The sequence below is a fragment of the Xyrauchen texanus genome, chromosome 37 (genome assembly GCF_025860055.1).
Source record: "Xyrauchen texanus isolate HMW12.3.18 chromosome 37, RBS_HiC_50CHRs, whole genome shotgun sequence".
NCBI lineage: Eukaryota > Metazoa > Chordata > Actinopteri > Cypriniformes > Catostomidae > Xyrauchen > Xyrauchen texanus.
In genome coordinates this window covers 5316108-5336950 of record NC_068312.1, presented here as the reverse complement: position 1 = coordinate 5336950, position 20843 = coordinate 5316108, and the positions used below count along the sequence as shown (strand labels likewise).

General features: G+C 37.8%; 1 protein-coding gene across 1 annotated transcript in view; it reads right to left on the bottom strand.

Annotated features, from left to right (window-relative positions):
- mtor (mechanistic target of rapamycin kinase) overlaps window positions 1–20843 on the bottom strand; it is a 270641-nt gene that overhangs the window by 109749 nt on the left and 140049 nt on the right. The window contains exons 29-30 of the mRNA XM_052108415.1: window positions 12773–12848; window positions 4709–4848 (exon numbers count right to left, since the gene is read on the bottom strand). Of these exons, the coding sequence (XP_051964375.1) occupies window positions 4709–4848; window positions 12773–12848 (216 nt within the window). The remainder of the gene's footprint in view (window positions 1–4708; window positions 4849–12772; window positions 12849–20843) is intronic.

Genomic DNA, 20843 nt, shown 5'->3' with positions numbered 1-20843 from the left:
TCATCTCCACTACAAATAGGAAAAAGAGGCTACAATTTGCAAGAGCTCACCAAAATTGGACAGTTGAAGACTAGAAAAATGTTGCCTGGTCTGATGAGTCTCGATATCTGTTGAGACATTCAGATGGTAGAGTCAGAATTTGGCGTAAACAGAATGAGAACATGGATCCATCATGCCTAGTTACCACTGTGCAGGCTGGTGGTGGTGGTGTAATGGTGCCAATTGGGCATCGTTTAAATGCCACGGCCTACCTGAGCATTGTTTCTGACCATGTCCATCCCTTTATGGCCACCATGTACCCAACCTCTGATGGCTACTTCCAGCAGGATAATGCACCATGTCACAAACCTCGAATCATTTCAAATTGATTTCTTGAACATGACAATGAGTTCACTGTACTAAAATGGCCCCCACAGTCACCAGATCTCAACCCAATAGAGCATCTTTGGGATGTGGTGGAACGGGAGCTTCGTGCCCTGGATGTGCATCCCACAAATCTCCATCAACTGCAAGATGCTATCCTATCAATATGGGCCAACGTTAATTCAGTCTGATTAATTTTACAAAAAATAACACGTTAAAAAAATTAACACATTCAATCGCAACGTGTGTGTATACACACACGTTGCGATTGAATGTGTTAATTTTTAACGTGTTATTTTTTGTAAAATTAATCAGACTGAATTAACACGCTAAATCGACAGCACTATAAATATATATATAAATAAATAAATAAATACACACACATATAAATAAATACACAGACACATATATACACACATAAATATATATATATATATATATATATATATATATATATATATATATACACACACACACACACACACACACACATATATATACACATGCATATTTATATATACATGTTTTCCAACACATCTGCTCTGATGCTCTGAATTTGGCATGCGTCACTCCCCATCATTTCCTGTCCTGTTTCCGCCATCACAATCAGTGGATCGGTTCTTAAACTGGATGACTGTTTTGCTGAATGACTGCAACAAATATAAGTCATCCCTGAGACTAATCATGCCAGTTACTCTTTCACACACAATCCTTCCCTCATGTTTCCAAGGAAACAAATGATGCTCCTTTTACAGGAAATAGTAGGATTTTCCTTTCAGAGGTCAATTGGACACAAACACAGAGCAATCCAATCTGTGCTTCTTTTGTCAACATGATCAAATCCTCACCTCACTGTGTGACACACGATGAAAGTAACCATATCTCGCAGCTGGAATATTTTGCAAGAAAATGCTAGATGTGATAAGAGGTTGACAGGCAAATTGTTTTCCCAAGCTATAATATTTTGCAGTCTGTTTTTCTTTGAAAATGTCACAGTTTGTGGTTAGCATGCACTTTCTCCATCTACATAATATGTTTCTTGGTATTTTTAACAAAAATCTATCACTGTTAGAAAAGATGCAAGGTCCTAAACATTATGTTTGGCACAAACGGAAAGTTGAATGTGTAAATAATGAAATTTACTGTAGGTTAGGTAACTGCTGGCCACAAAACTGCTTACTTGAAGAGAAACACAGACCTGTCACAAAGGACAAACATCTGCCTTAAATTTCAGATGAGAGTTACATGAAAATGTGGAAAATATGGAAAGGAATTCAAAGATTTATCCTGCGATACAATGGAAAAATGGCATGCATAAACTGACAAAGGAAAATTTCAAGAAAGAACCGAGAATAAGAGATTGTAAAACTCCAAGAATAAGGGACTATAAAATTAAAAGACTGTCCACTTCTTCAACAAGCAAATTAAAAGTAATTGTTTCACACTGGACGCATGAGCAACATGTAATTGAAGCAGCAACTGCAACAGCAGGCTTGCAACACAACAGAACTGCAGCAAATAAAGTGATTTCTAGGTCATAATGGAAATATATAATAAAATGGTTATAAGGAGTGGGCCATTGAGAATTGTTACAAATATTTATTCAACTTTAATATACTTATGATATAATTTATATGAATAAATTAGGACTAAATTTACATCCAAAATGGTAATTTATCTCCACAGAAAGGAACCAAAACCACAAAAGCCTCTAAAAGATTATGATTCCATATGATTCAATGTCACAATTCTCTTAAATTGAAATAAGAAATGCAATTCTCAGAACATTTACTGGCCTCAGCAGCCTGTTGCCAAATGAGAAAACTCATAATGGGTATGCCTATCTTTTAACTACACACTGTAATATAACCAACCAGTTGTAACTGCACTGCCTGATTTAAGTCTCAGCAGCCATTACAACATTACATAACAAAGTAACAGCTCATTTAGAGTTTGACATGATGAAAATCATATAATGTAGAGGTCAGTGAGATAAATTCAGTAACCGCTCCGAGTGATGTTTTTGATGCACTAAAAAGTAGTGTTGGGTTCGAGTCCACCTTAGTTGAGTCTGAGTCAAGTCCGAGTCTTTAAACAATCGAGTCCAAGTCCAAAAGGGGCCGAGACCCAGTGGAGTCCAAAAGAATCAAAAAGTGTTTGTTTGTTTGGTGTTGATTGCCATATCATCTACAATGGCTATTTCATGGCAAATACAGGTGGCAATTGTTTAATGAATTAAAATTGTATCCGTTATTTGTTGCTTTTCCCCTCAACTCAAACATACACCAGAGAAAGTGAAAGCTGCATTAGTCATTACAACCAGAGTTATTATTATTTCAAATTGTAATGTAGTTTTTATTTCTACTTCATTTTCAATTGGTCCATTTAATTTAGTTTTAAATAAAATGATGGGTGAAATACATTTAATGTAATTAATAAAATACATTTAATGTGTTTAAAACATTTAATAAATGGTCATATTAAAATGTTTAATAATGCCCATAAAATGAAATGCAACAACATAAAATAAAAACAGAAAAGATCAGATAACATTAAAAAAAATATTTATATTCTACAGTACTAAACTTCACACTTTTCAGTCCTCCTGCTGTGTCCAGGTGTAACCTACTGTCCTAAAGTCAAGATCAAACTCATCTTGGGCTGATGCTTCATTCATTTCACATTATATTTAGTATGGATAATAGGTGAATAGGGACTTTGCCCCTCACTTGTGTACTTTATTGTATTTTCTGACTTTTTTGCCATTGAAAAGTGCCAGCTTTACAGGTAACACACAGAGGTCACGCTACAAATATATGATGGAGTTGTACAATTTCCATCATGGTCTATTTCATCCATCATATTAGTTCAATTGTCCCTGAAATGTAGTAAATTTGATTTAGTCTCGATACAGTCAACATTTTCAGTTAGACATTACTTGAGTCTGATAAAACATGTTCTATTTAATAATTTGCAGTAAGTAACACACTTTTTAAAGTGTACTTACGTAATTGATATTTCTGGATGAGAGCGGCAGAGCATGTCTGGCTAATGCCGATCTCTTTCCCGCACACACCCGCGCAGGCAAGAGAGTTATAGAAGTACTTTAAAAGAGCGTGCGCTGCTCTCAGCCAAAATAATCTCACATAAGGACATATACTCGTGAAAACTGATGCGCAGTATCAAATACACAGAATATATCATATTACTAACTTTAGAGAGCACATCAATACGAAGACAAAGCCAAATCCCGGCCAAAACATTTAGAGGCAATTTTTAAATCCTGGCCGGACACTTTTTTCACGTATGGTCACCCTATGTTACATATTTTTTTTTGCTGTTTGTTTGTTTTTCATTGCATCACAAATGCCAGTGACTTGGCCAGACTCTGCCCGAAAGGCTAGAGTCTGTGACAAGTCCAAGTCAATTCAAATTGGAGTTGTGACTCAGACTCGAGTCCGAACTCGAGTACCCCAACTCTACTAAAAAGAACCGGTACATAAGAGTCATTAATTCGAGAACCACACCACAGTGGTCATGCTGTATGTTTCAAACTGTAGTTAAAAAATAGCTCATAAGATTAATTTGTACAGGAATCAGACTACACTGGTCATGCTGTGTTTTACACTATAGATTAAGAAGATCTAGCTCATAAAAGTAACTCGTTTGTGAATCAGATATCACTGGTGGTGCTGTATGTTTTGCGACTAGACTAGGTTAAAAAGAACCAGTTCATAAGAGTTATTTGCTTAGAATTCTACTACACTGTTTGCGTTGAATAACACCACAGGAAACACTGACATTTTTTTTGTAGTAGTATTTTTTTTAGAGAAGTTTCCCCTTCGCATTGGCAGAAAAATGCACATTAAATAACCATTAACAGAACCAAAAAAAATCATACGGTTTCTATATTAAAAAACAGTTCTTGGTTCCCAAACCTAATTCTGGATTCAGTCAAACAGAGCGCAACAGTCTGGTTCAGAAAGTAAAAATCCCATTAAATTTTTCCACAGTTAAACTGATTTCCAATTATAATTTATAAACATTTCAAGACAGAACTACCTTGAGCTCTGAAGTTATTCATCAATTGTATAATGCTTCTGTTGATGATGACTATATGTGTTTTTTTTGTTGCTTAAAAAATTTGGCACCCATTCACCTGCATTTAATGGGCCTAAAGTGCTGAACAATTTTCTCAAAAACATTATTTAGTGTTCTGCACAAGAAAGTTATACACATCTGGGATGGCATGAGGGTGAGTAAAGGATGAGATCATTTTCATTTTGGGTGAACTAATCCATTAAGCATGCAAAACAGGCCGTATGTTGTGTTTGTGTTTGCGTACCATTCACCAAGTGCCTCCAGACATCTCATGCGACCCAAAATAAGCTCTGGATCATCTTTGTTCATGTCGATTTTTTTATCGTAGGCGACCAGAGCATCTTCCCACTCATGGAGTTTCTCATACCAGGTGGCTTGAATCTCCTAGAGAAAAAGAAAAACAACAACATAAGCACATTATGACAATAATTCCAATATAACAATGTAAAACAGAGCATACATGATATCCTGATGAATGGCAAAACTGATGGAAAACCAGGTGGTGGTTGAACTTGCTCAGAAACCCAAATTCAGTAAACCACAAACCCATCATCTCATGGCATTGAACAATCAGAAATTTCAATCTCTCACACTCGCATCCAAATGAATGCAATCAGCCCAATATGGACAGTTCCAAATGTTGTTCAAACTCTCAGCAGGAGGGAATACCCACAGTTTATTTTCAATTGGCCTCGAGTCTACCCCTAGCACATCCACCAGACAAGAGTAGAAATGAAGGGTCATAAGGGTGACATATATATCACACTTCACAAGGTCATATTTCATACATTTTGGAAAACAAATCTTTAAAGCAGCCTTTCTGTTTTAGTGAATGAGAGTCTAAAATTCTCAACTCTCATTTGTTATAGTCACACAGTGACAGACACACACATCTGTATGTTGTTTGGACCCTGTGAGGTTCAAAATGCTACAACAGACAAAAACAAATTTGAATTCCCCCTCAGAAGCCTGAATGTCACTAAAAGGTGCAGAAATGGAGAGATTGTAAATAGGATAGTATCAGATACATAACCACCCAAAGGTGTTTTGCTAGTTTAAGCTGGTTTTGATCATCCCTGGTCTGTTGACAGGCTGGTTTAGAGGGTATTCAGGCACTTTTCAGCAGACCATCAGCTGTATGTGACAAGTGCCTAAAACGCTTCTAAATCCATTAAAACAGACCAGACTATTCAGCTTGACAAGGCTGGGAGAGCCTTTTTTTTTTCTTCAGAAGAGTAAAACTAAAAAGATGTGTGTTGCTTTATCATTTTAAACAAAGTATTGGCTCTTAGTGTTGTTTTAAGTGAACAAGTAAGTGCATAAGTTAATACCTTGACAAATATGACTTGTCTTCATGCCAAAAAAAAAACAAGATGTGCAGCGGCAATCAGAGATCATCTTGGAGCAATTAGGAATCACAGGGAGGATCAATCAAGATTTAACAAAGAAAGACTGTCTGTGGACTTATGCAATATATGTGGAAAAGTAGCGGCACACCTTCCAAGAAAGGTCCTGTTTATAGATGTTATTTCATTTCTGGACTGTGGCAGTATTATGCAGATAAAAACAATGCATCAAAACATCTAAATAACTAGCAAGACAAACACCATTTGACCAAAACATGTTTCAAATGTTATATTGCATAAAGAAACAGCTTCATTTAGTTCTTACAATGTGACCCTTCAGATAAAAAGAGACAGATACCACAGACAAATGACATACAGATGTTTATACCATTTTGTGGTTTTAGCTACACAGATAAACTTCTCACACTTTGTTTGGTTATAGCTGCACATCTTGCAAACAATGAGTAAGATTGGGGTTCCTAAGTCTGCGACCACTCTAAAAATCTGATAACTAAAATATAAAGTGAAATGAATCAGAAATATTAAAGTTTCTGCACTATTTCATGGTCACTAATCAAAGTAAGAAATTTACACAAATGTAAGAAAAAATTGTGACATTGATCATTTTAACTCCTTTGTACAGAAGGTCAGATTTCCTTACTTCCATAGAGGTTCACAAGATGCTCTTTTGAAAGCTCTTCTCAAAACATGCAGGGATAGCATGTACCAAACTTGTGCTGTCCATGTCGGTTTGAGTGTTTTTTTGTTTGCCGTTTATAGCCATATCATCTACAATGGCTATTTCATGGCAAATACAGGTGGCAATCAAAAATACAACACACCTTGCAAAAACAATACATAGATAAAAGGAAGACTATTCAATCCAGTACAGTAAATCAATTCTATAAAATATACTTTAGTTGCACTTTTGATGAAAATGTCAAGAGCTTTCCTGAGCACATCTTACAAAATAAATCTTTCAACGTTTTTACAGATAAAAAGCGTTGTCTCATGATGTTAAAAATAGGGCAGATCAGGAGTGCATGCTTCACAGTCAAAGGGGTGTTACAATATTGGCAATATCACCTTTCAATAAATACCCATGGGTCAGTCTGTGTGGCCTATTTGATACCTTGTGTACACACCACTTGGTCATGTCTAGATTTGAAGGGATAAATATATCTTATTTCAATCAGGGCTTTCAAATAGTTTGTTATTAAGTCATCCGTATAATTCTGTTTGCCATTTATTTAAAATATAGTGGTTGAATAGGGGCTTGAGGACCTAAGGTGGGATTCTGTACTCTTTAATTCTTTCTGTGAGATCTTTTTTAGCAACCGTGCCTGCTTGCTCATTTCCATGAAGGGCGATATGTCCCGGGATCCAACAAAGGATTATGTTGTAATTGTTTCTCTGCAGCTGATTAGCTTTCATTAAAATATCAACAATAATGGGATGTTTCATCTTCAAAGATTCCAGTGCTTGAAGATAGGATTTTGAGTCAGTGAGTACAATAAAGTTCCACACTGTTGCATTTTCAATATCTTCCAGAACCAGAAAAAGAGCACAGGCCTCTGCTGTAAAAATTTAATTTTGGTCTGAGATGCGAATGCCACAGTGTAGGTGACCAATCACTGCTGCTGCGGAAACCTGACTGACTATTTACGACCCATCTGTGTATATAGGTTTATGGCAGGGGTGAAGGTTTCTTATGTTAAGGACATGCTTTTGATATATATGTGGGAGGGTTTCAGCCTTCTTATTGCATCATTTATTAAAGCTCCAAGGGGGAATTGGGCAGAAGGTAGTCTGGCTTAGAATATCAAGATTTACAGTCAGTCAGAAGTTTACATAAACCTTAGCATAATACACTTAAACTCAGTTATTTCACATTTCTTGACATTTAATTGTAGAAAAATGCACTGCCTTAGGTCAAATAGGTCAAATAAAAGAGAGAATGATTTATTTAATATTTTATTTCTTTCATCACATACCCAGTTGGTCAGAAGTTTACATACACATTGTTGGTATTTGGTAGCATTGCCTTTAAATTATTTAACTTGGGCCAAACATTTTGGGTAGCCTTCCACAAGCTTCTCGAAATAAGTTGCTGGAACTTTGGCTTTTCCTCCAGACAGAACTGGTGTAACTGAGTCAGTTTTGTAGGCCTCCTTGTTTGTGCACACTTTTTCAGTTCTGCCCACAAATTTTCGAATGGATTGAGGTCAGGGATTTGTGACGGCGACTCCAATACCTTGACTTTGTTGTCCTTAAGCCATTTTACCACAACTTTGGAGGTATGCCTGGGGTTATTGTCCATTTTGGAAGACCCATTTGCAACCAAGCTTCTTGGCTGATGTCTTGAGCTGTTGCTTCAATATATCCACATAATTTTCCTTTCTCATGATGCCATCTATTTTGCGATCTTTGTCCCCATGTGCACTTGCAAAATGTAGTCTGGCTTTTTTTATGGCAGTATTGGAGCAGTGACTTCTTCCTTGCTGAGCATTCTTCCAGGTTATGTCGATATAGGACTCGCTATACTGTGAATATAGATACTTGTCTACCCGTTTCCTCCAGCATCATCACAAGGTCCTCTGCTGATGTTCTGGGAATGAATTTGCACTTTACATACCAAACTACTTTCATCTCTAGGAGACAAAATGTGTCTCCTTCCTGAGCATTATTATGGCTGCGTGGTGCCATGGTTTTAATACTTGTTTGTACAGATGAACATGGTACCTTAAGCTCTTGGAAATTGCTCCCAAGAATGAACCAGGCTTGTGGAGGTCCACAAATTTATTTGAGGCCTTAGCTGATTTCATTTGATTTTCCAAGCAAAGAGGCACTGAGTTTGAAGGTAGGCCTTAAAATACCTCCACAGGTACACCTCTAACTAGGTATCAGAATCTAATTGCCTAAAGGCTTCACATAATTTTCTGGAATTTTCCAAGCTTCTTAAAGGCACAGTTAACTGTGTATGTAAAGTTCTGACCGACTGGAATTGTGATTTAGTCCATTAAAAGTAAAGCAATCTGCCTGTAAACAATTGTTGGAAAAAATGACTTATGTCATGCACAAATTAGATGTCCTAAACAACTTGTTTGCAATACAAATTATACATTGATAATATCAAATCTGTGGAATGATTAAAAAATGAGTGTGGCAGGGCGGAGGGCGGGGCCGGGTCGTGATCATACACACCCGGTCCCGTATTAGGCTAATTATGCCTCCGTGAGGGTAAAAGGCTGACTGCAGGGGATTGTGCGGGAGAGAGAGATCGTTAGCGGACATGTCCGTCATGTGTGTTTATGTTGTCTTTTAAGTTTACTATTAAAACCATTATTTATATCGTCAAGCCGGTTCTCGCCTCCTCCTTTCCATTGATCCCTTTACAATGAGTTTTAATGATTCCAACCTAAGTGTATGAAAACTTCTGACTTCAACTGTATGTCCAAGTTTTCTATATGTGGTCTGATACGTATTCCAAACGGTCTGATATAGCTGGATCTGGTCTCGTACTGTGGATGGAAGATTGGCATGTAAGCTGGGTTGTGTTGATTTGTCTTTATCTTAACTGTTTTAAGAGATGGTTAATTTGCTTCAGTGAATAAACTTTGTATAGGAAAAGTCCTGAAGGCTCCCAAAGCAAGTCTCAGTCCTTGATGACATACAGTATCCAGCATTTGTACAGGTACGATTTTCTGAACGATCTGTAAACTATACTCCAGTTGAGAGCGGACCAACAGTCTGTATAGCTGCAAAGGACAGTGCAATCTGCACCCCATTTTATTTTTGCCAGTACTTTAAGAATGTCCAAAGCTTTCGAGCAGTCGGCTTGTGCACGCAGTCATAAAAGCATAAGATTTTATGATTTCCAAATCAATTCTTATGTTTTCAAATTATGTAAATTTTTCAACTTAACCTAGGCTTACTGCAAATTCACTAAATAGTTGTACAACAGTGGTGTGGTATTTCAGCAAAAATTGTTCACTAACTACCAACAATCCAGCCACAATCAAATCTGAAATTGTGCTGCGTTTTAAGTATTTCAATTAAGTCATTGTCATTCCTATCAATGCAAACATGCCCTAAACATGCTAAATTAGGTTCATTATAGATTGTGCTTCATTCACAAAACTATGTACCATTTGCCTGCCGCAATGAACATCACGATAATACCACCCGAGGAAAGCAGATTTAAAAGAGATGTTTGAGTACATTTTCTATCATTCACAGCAGCAGTAATGAATAAAATAATGATCAAATAATGGAGAAGAGCATTATAACCTGGCAAATAATCCAGATGTGCCGTGTAGTCAAGTGAACTTTCTGCATTTTAAAGAGATGATTCAGGTGTCTGGTCACAGTAGTGGAATTATGCTGTACAGTCCCTACAGTGTCTCCGATCACTTTGGCTATATAGTGATCAGAACCGGCCCGCAAGATCAATATTATGCCATGCAAATTGTGTTTAGCACAGATTTAGTTTTTGTGCCATTGGCTGATCTGCTCAATTTCTTTAGTCAATCAGGCGTTAAACAACTGCACACGCTGCATACAAATAAACTTTCATTCTGTGAATTCCCCCCTTAGCCTTTTGGAACTTTTGTTGTTTCCCATTGTAAGAACAATGAGAAACAATGTACTTTTGCAAAAAAATTAAATAAACAAATATTGTGGTCTGATTTCAGAATGAAGAAAAAAAAGAAAATATTATTCTACTTTTTATTATGTAAAAGACAAGAAGTGTTTCTTGACAATAAGTGTCAAGAAACTGGAAGAAAAAAGTTGTACATTATAAACTATTAATACCCTAACCCCATATACCCTTACCCCAAACATTTGATAAAACAGACTGATAATATGAGCCAAGTTTAAAACTACAGTGGGTACGGAAAGTATTCAGACCCCCTTAAATTTTTCACTCTTTTTTTATATTGCAGCCATTTGCTAAAATCATTTAAGTTCATTTTTTCCCCTCATTATTGTACACACAGCACCCCATATTGACAGAAAAACACAGAATTGTTGACATTTTTGCACATTTACTAAAAAAGAAAAACTGAAATATCACATGGTCCTAAGTATTCAGACCCTTTGCTGTGACACTCATATATTTAACTCAGGTGCTGTCCATTTCTTCTGATCATCCTTGAGATGGTTCTACACCTTCAATTGAGTCCAGCTGTGTTTGATTATACTGATTGGACTTGATTAGGAAAGCCACACACCTGTCTATATAAGACCTTACAGCTCACAGTGCATCTCAGAGCAAATGAGAATCATGAGGTCAAAGGAAGTGCCTGAACAGCTCAGAGACAGAATTGTGGCAAGGCACAGATCTGGCCAAGGTTACAAAAACATTTCTGCTGCCCTTAAGGTTCATAAGAGCACAGTGGCCTCCATAATCCTTAAATAGAAGACGTTTGGGACGACCAGAACCCTTCCTAGAGCTGGCCGTCCGGCCAAACTGAGCTATCGGGGGAGAAGAGCCTTGGTGAGAGAGGTAAAGAAGAACCCAAAGATCACTGTGGCTGAGCTCCAGAGATGCAGTCGGGAGATGGGAGAAAGTTGTAGTAAGTCAACCATCACTGCAGCCATCCACCAGTCGGGGCTTTATGGCAGAGTGGCCCGACGGAAGCCTCTCCTCAGTGCAAGTCACATGAAAGCCCGCATGGAGTTTGCTAAAAAACACCTGAAGGACTCCAAGATGGTGATAAATAAGATTCTCTGGTCTGATGAGACCAATATAGAACTTTTTGGCCTTAATTCTAAGCGGTATGTGTGGAGAATACCAGGCACTGCTCATCACCTGTCCAATACAGTCTCAACAGTGAAGCATGGTGGTGGCAGCATCATGCTGTGGGGGTGTTTTTCAGCTGCAGGGACAGGACGACTGGTTGCAATCGAGGGAAAGATGAATGCGGCCAAGTACAGGGATATCCTGGAAGAAAACCTTCTCCAGAGTGCTCTGGACCTCAGACTGGGCCGAAGGTTCACCTTCCAACAAGACAATGACCCTAAGCACACCGCTAAAATAATGAAGGAGTGGCTTCACAACAACTCCGTGACTGTTCTTGAATGGCCCAGCCAGAGCCCTGACTTAAGCCCAATTGAGCATCTCTGGAGAGACCTGAAAATAGCTGTCCACCAATGTTTACCATCCAACCTGACAGAACTGGAGAGGATCTGCAAGGAGGAATGGCAGAGGATACCCAAATCCAGATGTGAAAAACTTGTTGCATCTTTCCCAAAAAGACTCATGGCTGTATTAGATCAAAAGGGTGCTTCTACTAAATACTGAACAAAGGGTCTGAATACTTAGGACCATGTGATATTTCAGTTTTTCTTTTTTAATAAATGTGCAAAAATGTCAACAATTCTGTGTTTTTCTGTCAATATGGTGTGCTGTGTGTACAATAATGAGGAAAAAAAATGAACTTAAATGATTTTAGCAAATGACTGCAATATAACAAAGAGTGAAAAATTTAAGGGGTCCGAATACTTTCCGTACCCACTGTATGTAAAAAACAACAACAAAAAAAGCAAATATTGAAGCAGTCCATAGGTATTGTGTATATCACAAGTCATCTGATGTCACATAATATATTTGAAACTTCAGTAATTATGCTTGTCCTGCAGTGAGCTGTTAACTCAAGATCCATAGTGAACGGATCATTAAGTAATGAAGATGAACTAAAAAAATTGATCAGTTAATTCATGAAACTTTATGAATGAATCTCACTCAATGTGGTTTTCGAGTTAACTGATCAATGGAGAACAAGATTATCAGTGAATATAGAGCATATGGTTGCATGGCACCCTTGTATGACACCTTTATGGGCATACATTTAAATTTTTGGGTGAACCATTCTTTTAAGGGGGTTTTAGGGGGTTTGTTATTAAGTTAATCAGTGATGTATGATTAAACAGATTGATAGATGGGTGAAGGCTTTTACCAGTTCTCCAAAGTGCTTCATGGCATATTCCAGCACTCCTGACGCGGCCTCAGGCTGCTGAAGCTTATTGTTGATACTGAAAAGAAAGAAATCAACATTTTAGTCCAGAAACACTCAGTCTACTCTACAGCTGTTGAGGTTAGATATACACAACAATCAGAACAGACAAACAGAATAAATAAGCCTAAATCAGTCAACAGTATGTGAGTGGAGTGGCAAAAATGTCCCCTCTGCGTTCAAAGCATTCAATAATCACTCCACACAAGCTCCACTCCAGGTTGTCTATTTCCCGCTCCACGCTCCCTCATTAGAGAAACCCTGCTCCATGTTCGTTCCATGGCAAAATTTGCACCTAACTACTGCTCCACTGTAAAGTTATTTCAGTATGCTTTTAAAATAAGCAAACCACATGCAGAAGACTTATTAAATAAAAGTAAATACACAATACTAGGGCAAATGCTAGTGTTCCAGTAAAGCACATTGTAGCTTCTCTCCAAGTCTTTATATAAAATGATTTATGTTAGCTTACATTTGAAACATATCAGCAACATTCTGTGGATTAAATAAAAATACAATTGTTATAATTTTGTTTTTTTAAATCACAGGAATAAATTATGAAACACAAAAAAAGCATTATCAGGCCAATATATCATTCCCTTTATTTAATTTATAAATTAACATTCTCAGAATGTTCCACTTTTTTTTATTTTCTAAGACATTCAAAACAATGTCCAATGCGGAGTTTACTTTCATAAATACAAGCTTATGAATCTTAAAAAAAAAAAAATTACAAAAAAAAGAAAGGTTGTTAAAAGTTCTAAAATTCTATTTAATGTGGGACATAATACAGTTGAGATGGTGATGCAGTATACAGGTGAAACTCGAAAAATTAGAATATCGTGCAAAAGTTCATTAATTTCAGTAATTCAACTTAAAAGGTGAAACTAATATATTATATAGACTCATTACAAGCAAAGGAAGATATTTCAAGCCTTTATTTGATATAATTTTGATGATTATGGCTTACAGCTTATGAAAACCCCAAATTCAGAATCTCAGAAAATTAGAATATTACATGAAATCAATAAAAAAAGGATTTTAAATACAGAAATGTCGGCCCTCTGAAAAGTATAATCATGCATATGTACTCAGTACTTGGTTTGGGCCCCTTTTGCATTAATTACTGCCTCAATGCGGCGTGGCATGGATGCTATCAGCCTGTGGCACTGCTGAGGTGTTATGGAAGACCAAGATGCTTCAATAGCGGCCTTCAGCTCTTCTGCATTGTTTGGTCTCATGTCTCTCATCTTTCTCTTGGCAATGCCCCATAGATTCTCTATGGGGTTCAGGTCAGGTGAGTTTGCTGGCCAATCAAGCACAGTAATACCATGGTCACTGAACCAGGTTTTGGTACTTTTGGCAGTGTGGGCAGGTGCCAAGTCCTGCTGGAAAATGAAGTCAGCATCTCCATAAAGCTTGTCTGCTGAAGGAAGCATGAAGTGCTCTAAAATGTACCGGTAGACGGCTGCGTTGACTCTGGACTTAATAAAGCACAGTGGACCAACACCAGCCGATGACATGGCTCCCCAAACCAACACAGACTGTGGAAACTTCACACTGGACTTCAAGCATCTTGGATTGTGTGCCTCTCCATTCTTCCTCCAGACTCTGGGACCTTGGTTTCCAAATGAGATGCAAAATTTGCTCTCATCAGAAAAGAGGACTTTGGACCACTGAGCAACAGACCAGTTCTTTTTTTCTTTAGCCCAGGTAAGACGTTTGACATTTGAAGCCCATGTCCAGGACCCGTCTGTGTGTGGTGGCTCTTGATGCAGTAACTCCAGCCTCAGTCCACTCCTTGTGAAGCTCCCCACACATTTGAATGGCCTTTTCCTGACAATCCTCTCCAGGCTACGGTCATCCCTGCTGCTTGTGCACCTTTTTCTTCCACACTTTTCCCTTCCACTTAACTTTCTATTAATGTGCTTTGATACAGCACTTTGAGAACATCCAACTTCTTTTGCAATTACCTTTTGAGGCTTTCCCTCCTTGTGGAGGGTGTCAATGATGGTTTTCTGCACAACTGTCAGGTCAGCAGTCTTCCCCATGAATTCAACTGAACCAGACTGAGAGACCATTTAAAGGCTCAGGAACCCTTTGCAGGTGTTTAGCTGATTAGAGTGTGACACTTTGAGCCTACAATACTGAACCTTTTCACAATATTCTAATTTTCTGAGATTCTGAATTTGGGGTTTTCATAAGCTGTAAGCCATAATCATCAAAATTATATCAAATAAAGGCTTGAAATATCTTCCTTTGCTTGTAATGAGTCTATATAATATATTAGTTTCACCTTTTAAGTTGAATTAGTGAAATTAATGAACTTTTGCACGATATTCTAATTTTTCGAGTTTCACCTGTATAAGGATGATAATATAATTATTCAAGATATTTAACTTGGGAGAGAGATATGTATTACTGACCTTTAGATTTTCCTTCTACATGTGAATGAATACAATCATGTTTTCTACACACAGGCCTTACATTATTTTTTTGGTTACAATTGACAAAAGTTCACTATTGAGTGAGTACATAAAATGAACGTTCAAAAACCTGTCTTTGTCTACGGTAAGCCTACAATAAAGATTTTTATTTAGAGCTGTCAGGACGGATTTGGTGTGAAATCGCAGGTACATGTCATTTGTACTTGCATGTTAACGTCATGTACGAAAGCTCAGAAAGAAGGTCTGTTTATGTTGTGATATGCATCCAGCCACTGTCACGTGCAGTCTATGGCAGCCTGGTCTGAATTAAAATGTCGGGAGGCATCTGGCGAAACTATAGACTGCACACTAGTGGGCAAAATGCAGTTGGAATAAAACAGATATTATGTGAAAAGCATTGGAGGTGTGGTTAAATTTCTCTGTGGAAATGAGCAAGGGCTGCATGGAACCACAGAAACGTCAAACAATTTTACATCTGCAGGCCTCTTCCTTAACATGTTTGAATGCACCTTAGAAAAGGATCCATTTCTGGCCGATATAGTAAAGGGTATACCAAAACACGGAAAGTATACTTCTAAGGACATTAAGAACGAATCATTGGAACGATGGCGCTTTGAGATAAAGTGCAGATACACAGATGCTGATTCAGCAGGTTTTTGCATTAAAAGTGATGGGACACGAGACAAGTGTAATGTGGAAAACTTGTCTGTAATGATTAGTGCAATTCCTTGCCAGAGAAACATTTGATTGGATTGCTTGACTTGCATCAACTAGACACTGAATACATTTCCAATGAAACATTGAGCCACCTCTCAGATGCTGGCTTCAGTGCTGACAACATAGTTAGTCAGTGCTATGATGGTGCCTCAGTGATGAGTGGGGTACGAGGTAGTGTACAAACCCTGCTGCAAAACAAGCTTAATTGGTATATACCTTAGATTCATTGTTATAACCACCAGCTACATTTAGCAGTAGTGCATGCCCTCCAGTGTGATCCATGTGGGGAAATGTTTTTTGACTTTGCCAGTTTCCTATACAACTTTTTCCATCACCATTATGTGGCTGAGACGTATGATGGTCCTTGTCTTAAACTATTATTGGAAATTCGATGGACAAGCCATTGTGATGTGACAAGGTGCATTATTGAGAATGAAGACATTCTTCTCGCCATGCACTCAAACATTGCAGAGGATTATTTTGCCACCACTAATCAGAGTACTGAGGCAGCAGGCCTTTTAATCCAAATCAAAAGGTAAAAACATTTTTGAAACACGGAAATTTCTAGTACGGGTACTTGGTGTCCTGAAACCAGCTAATGCTATTCTCCAGTCTCAGGCAGTGGATATGTGTAAAGCTGGTGATGTTGTCAGTGCATCCTTGGAGTCCCTTAAGGCAATTCACAGAGATGACTTTCAGACATGTGGTGAACATACAACTAGAACTTTCTATTCTTGACAGGGCCATTGTTGAAATGGAAAATAGATTTTCCACAAATAAATGTGACTTGATGAAAGCCGTATCTTGCCTTGTGTCAACGTCTAGTGCATTTCTACATGCCACATTATTGAGCCCTCTACATTTGCTTGCTGGCACTGCAGATAGTGTAAGTCTGGCAAATGAAATTATTGTTGCCAAACCTATGCATACAAAACAATTTCCTGGTGAAACAGACCTGACAACATTGTGCAAACACTTGCAAAACTACATAAAGAGCTATATAAATTGTATGTAATTGCCCTTGTCATTGGGGTATCCTCAGCATCATGTGAGAATTCCTTTTCAACTCTTTCATGGGTTCTGACCCCTTTTCATCACTGTTTGTTACACCAAAGAAAGAGTCATTTAGTGATATTGGCTCATGAGAAGTCCATCACAAGTATCTTAGATATGGATGAATTTGTTAGTACTTTTGCTAGAAAAAACAGGAGACACACAGTATCATTATTTCTGTGTTACAATAATTCAAATGATCACAGAAGTACAGGGATAAAAGTTTATAGTTCGGATATAAACACTGATGTCTACAGTAGTGATCAAAATAGAGCAAATCTCCTTTTGGGAGTAACTTGATGAATCAAATAACGATTGTAATAATTACATTGTTACACCAGTAACTGTTAAAAAATGTATTTGTCATTGAATTATTCATTCAAGGGATTTGTCCAAAAACACTGATTTATCCAGTAATGAAACCAGTAAAGCCTTTATGAGAGAGTCATTGAATCATTCATTCAAACAGATTAAAAAACAATTCAAATTAATGAAATATTTTTAAATAGACTGCAGCAATTAACATTTTGTGAGAAACTCTAGTAAATTACGTTTTGTTTAGTTGTCTATTCAGAATAATGGGAGAATCATGATCTGAATTCTCAATTTATCCCCGCAATTGCCCACCCTTCCATAGCTGGCAAGAATCTGGCCTGTTTGCAGACCTCTTCAGCCTGCCGCGGGCTGTTCGGCGCAACGCGGCTGCCATTTACAACTACCATAATTTCCAGACTATTGAGCGCACCTGAATATAAGCCGCACCCACTGAATTTTAAAAAATGTATTATTTTGAACATAAATAAGCCGCACCTGTCTATAAGCCACGGGTGCCTACCGGTACATTCAAACAAATGAACTTTACACAGGCTTTAACGAAACACGGCTTGCAACAAAAATAAATAAGCTTTAACGAAACATGGTGTGGCAGCGGGGGCGTAGTCAAGCGCCCGTCCGGGAGAGAAAAGCGGTAAGGGCGCTTACATCAAGTTCTGAAAACTGTCACACTGGTACCAGTGTGACAGTTTTCCCAAGAAGGACACGTGAAACAGGGCACTTGACGTTCCAGGTAAGGCTTTTAATGGCCACAGCAATGTTTACAATCAATTTTATAAAGTTTCTCAATTCTTGGTCTTCTATGTGCCAACACTAGACTGACGTGTGTCTGTCTGTCACTCACTCACTCTCTCTGCTGCCTTTTTATGCCGCTCTCCCCACGCTTACTGAAATTAGACACAGGTGTTAGACATTAGCTCAGGTGTAAGCGCCCTTACCGCTTTTCTCTCCCGGACTTGCGCTTGACCATGCCCCCGCTACCACACACGGCTTGTAACAAAAAAAAAAATTTTTTTTTTTTTTTTTTAAATAAAATTTGAAAGCGGGAAAAATCCATATATTAGCCGCATCGTTGTTTAAGCCGCGAGGTTCAAAGTGTGGGAAAAAAGTTGCGGCTTATAGTCCGGAAATTACGGTAACCGTGGCCCATTCGGCCTAGTTTCGCAGCCGGCCCACCAGGAATAGTCCCTGTTCTCCCTATGGCCAGTCCAAACGTTTAAACTAATTACATAATATCAACATCAAACTACCACCTCAACTCATAAATATCTCAGAGTCCTCAAATCATGAGATTTATGAGTTTTATGCTTCAACTGCTAGAGGGACAAAAGTTACATGTCTTAAAGTCTTCATTGTGGGAATTGATAAATTTGACTGTAGATTATGCCTTTAAAAAAAAAAAGTGAGTGTGAACACTGAATACAGAGAGTCAAAGTGAAAGTAAACCTCTTGCAGGAGGTGCAATATTACCAAGTGGCACTAGCCGATACATTCAATAACATTCTTTCTGATAATATCAGAAATTACATCTTTCTTTCAGGCCAGTACTGTTTAACACTGGTTGGTGAATTCTTGCTGCATTATGGGCTGTTAACAGGTGTAGAGCTTGTGATGAAGAATTAGTGGAACGCTCTTGAATGAGAGAAAACAATGACACTCAAAAAATCCGCTCCTCGCTCAAGGCAAAATCAGGCCGCTCCGCTATCACTCCACTCTGCTCACATACTCTGGTCTGCCAGCTGTGGTGCTATCCAACATGAACTTATACGTACTTAATGTCTATATGAAGTACAAGCCCATTCACAGGCCTTCAAGCTTTTGTATAGTCTAAAACTTCACTGTAATGTCCATTACAGCTATAATACTGGCTGGAAATGAGCAAGAAAAGGTCAATCCACAAACTTAAAGACTTCCTGACTAAGGTTGATAGCGTTAACACCTGGTATTAACATCTATCTCGGAGTGGTAATCACTAAAAGAGAGTTTTAAACGGTGTTCAAGAGAGCTACAAAATGTTTCACAAAGAACATAAAAATGGCTACTTCAGAAGCAAAAATAATTTTAAAGGAGGCATTCATTCTCTAGCTAGCATTAGCATTGCTCTTCTTCGTTGTACTTTAAGTACCCATAAGACAGTGGCGTTAGACACTGTACTGCCATCTATCGATGTGGATCAGCATGATTGTTTCAGCTACCCCCATCAGCTCTGGAATATAATTTGCATCTGGAAAGGTCATTTATAAAGTTATTTACTACTACTACTAAAATATAATTGCTTTGCCTAAAAACAAATATCAGAAATCAAACGAACACGCTAATGCTGTTAAGGACAGATTATTATTGTTCCTCATATCAATAATCTTTGGAGACTCTCTATGTTTCATGTTATTTCTAAAGACAGTTATTACCTTTATTAGAGAACTGCTCAGTGTAAAATAAACCTCAGATATCTAGCGATAGAACATTTTATGGTAAAGGAAAGAAAATAGGGGGAAACTTGTATGAGTTCTCTGTAAATTCCACTAATACTATTTTAGAGATTGGTCTAAACAATTAACAATTCCTTACATGTCCAACAAAAAGAAGCAACATCGGCATCACTTCTCAGGTTTTTCTCCATCATCAATCTTTCCACCCTCTGTATGCAGTCCCAATGTTTAATCTAGATTTTTACCTTTGCAGGACTTTTTTTGCCTTTGCAGACCTTTTTCGCTTCTTCGCCATTACAGCTATTGAATCTCCCGTTGTCTCTACTTCTAAAGCACAATAATAAATATGTTCCATTGTGTTCTTTTCACTCTTTGCATTACCAAACACTGCGATTCGCATAGCCAAGTGTATCTGCTGTACATAGGCGGCAACCAATAAGCGCAAGTATTTTCTTTGATGTTTAGTGAAACACCGCGGGTCATGTGATTTCAACATGGCGAAACAGACTGAAGGGGTGACCAGCACCATGTATAATAAAAACACTTTTTATAGAAAACTATTATGAGTACAGTCTTCATCTCAAGTGAGTGTACACCATTCAGATCACTCTTACAAAAATGTATTTGTTAATGTGTAAAACTTTTTAATTTATCCCAAAATTACTGAATGCATCTTTAAAGAGTTCCACATATATTTGGGAAACATGTTGTCATTAATCATGTTGTAAACATGGATCATAAATTAACTGCTGCCATGACTATTCATTTGTTTCTATTATAATAACAACAGCAATGATGGATTCAGTCTTGCTTCTAGACAGTGGTAATACAGTATCTGCAGAAGAGCAGTAATTAACCAGTAAATTTGCACAATAAATGATATGTTGACCATTTTACTGTTACGCTTATGATTCTTCTAATGACCAATTGAAAACTTCCCATCTGGAAGTACTCATGAGTAACGCAAGTCTGCAGTTTTCCTCGACTGCAACTGCCAGACTGCCAATACATCTGTTTTAACAGGGGCAAGGTAAT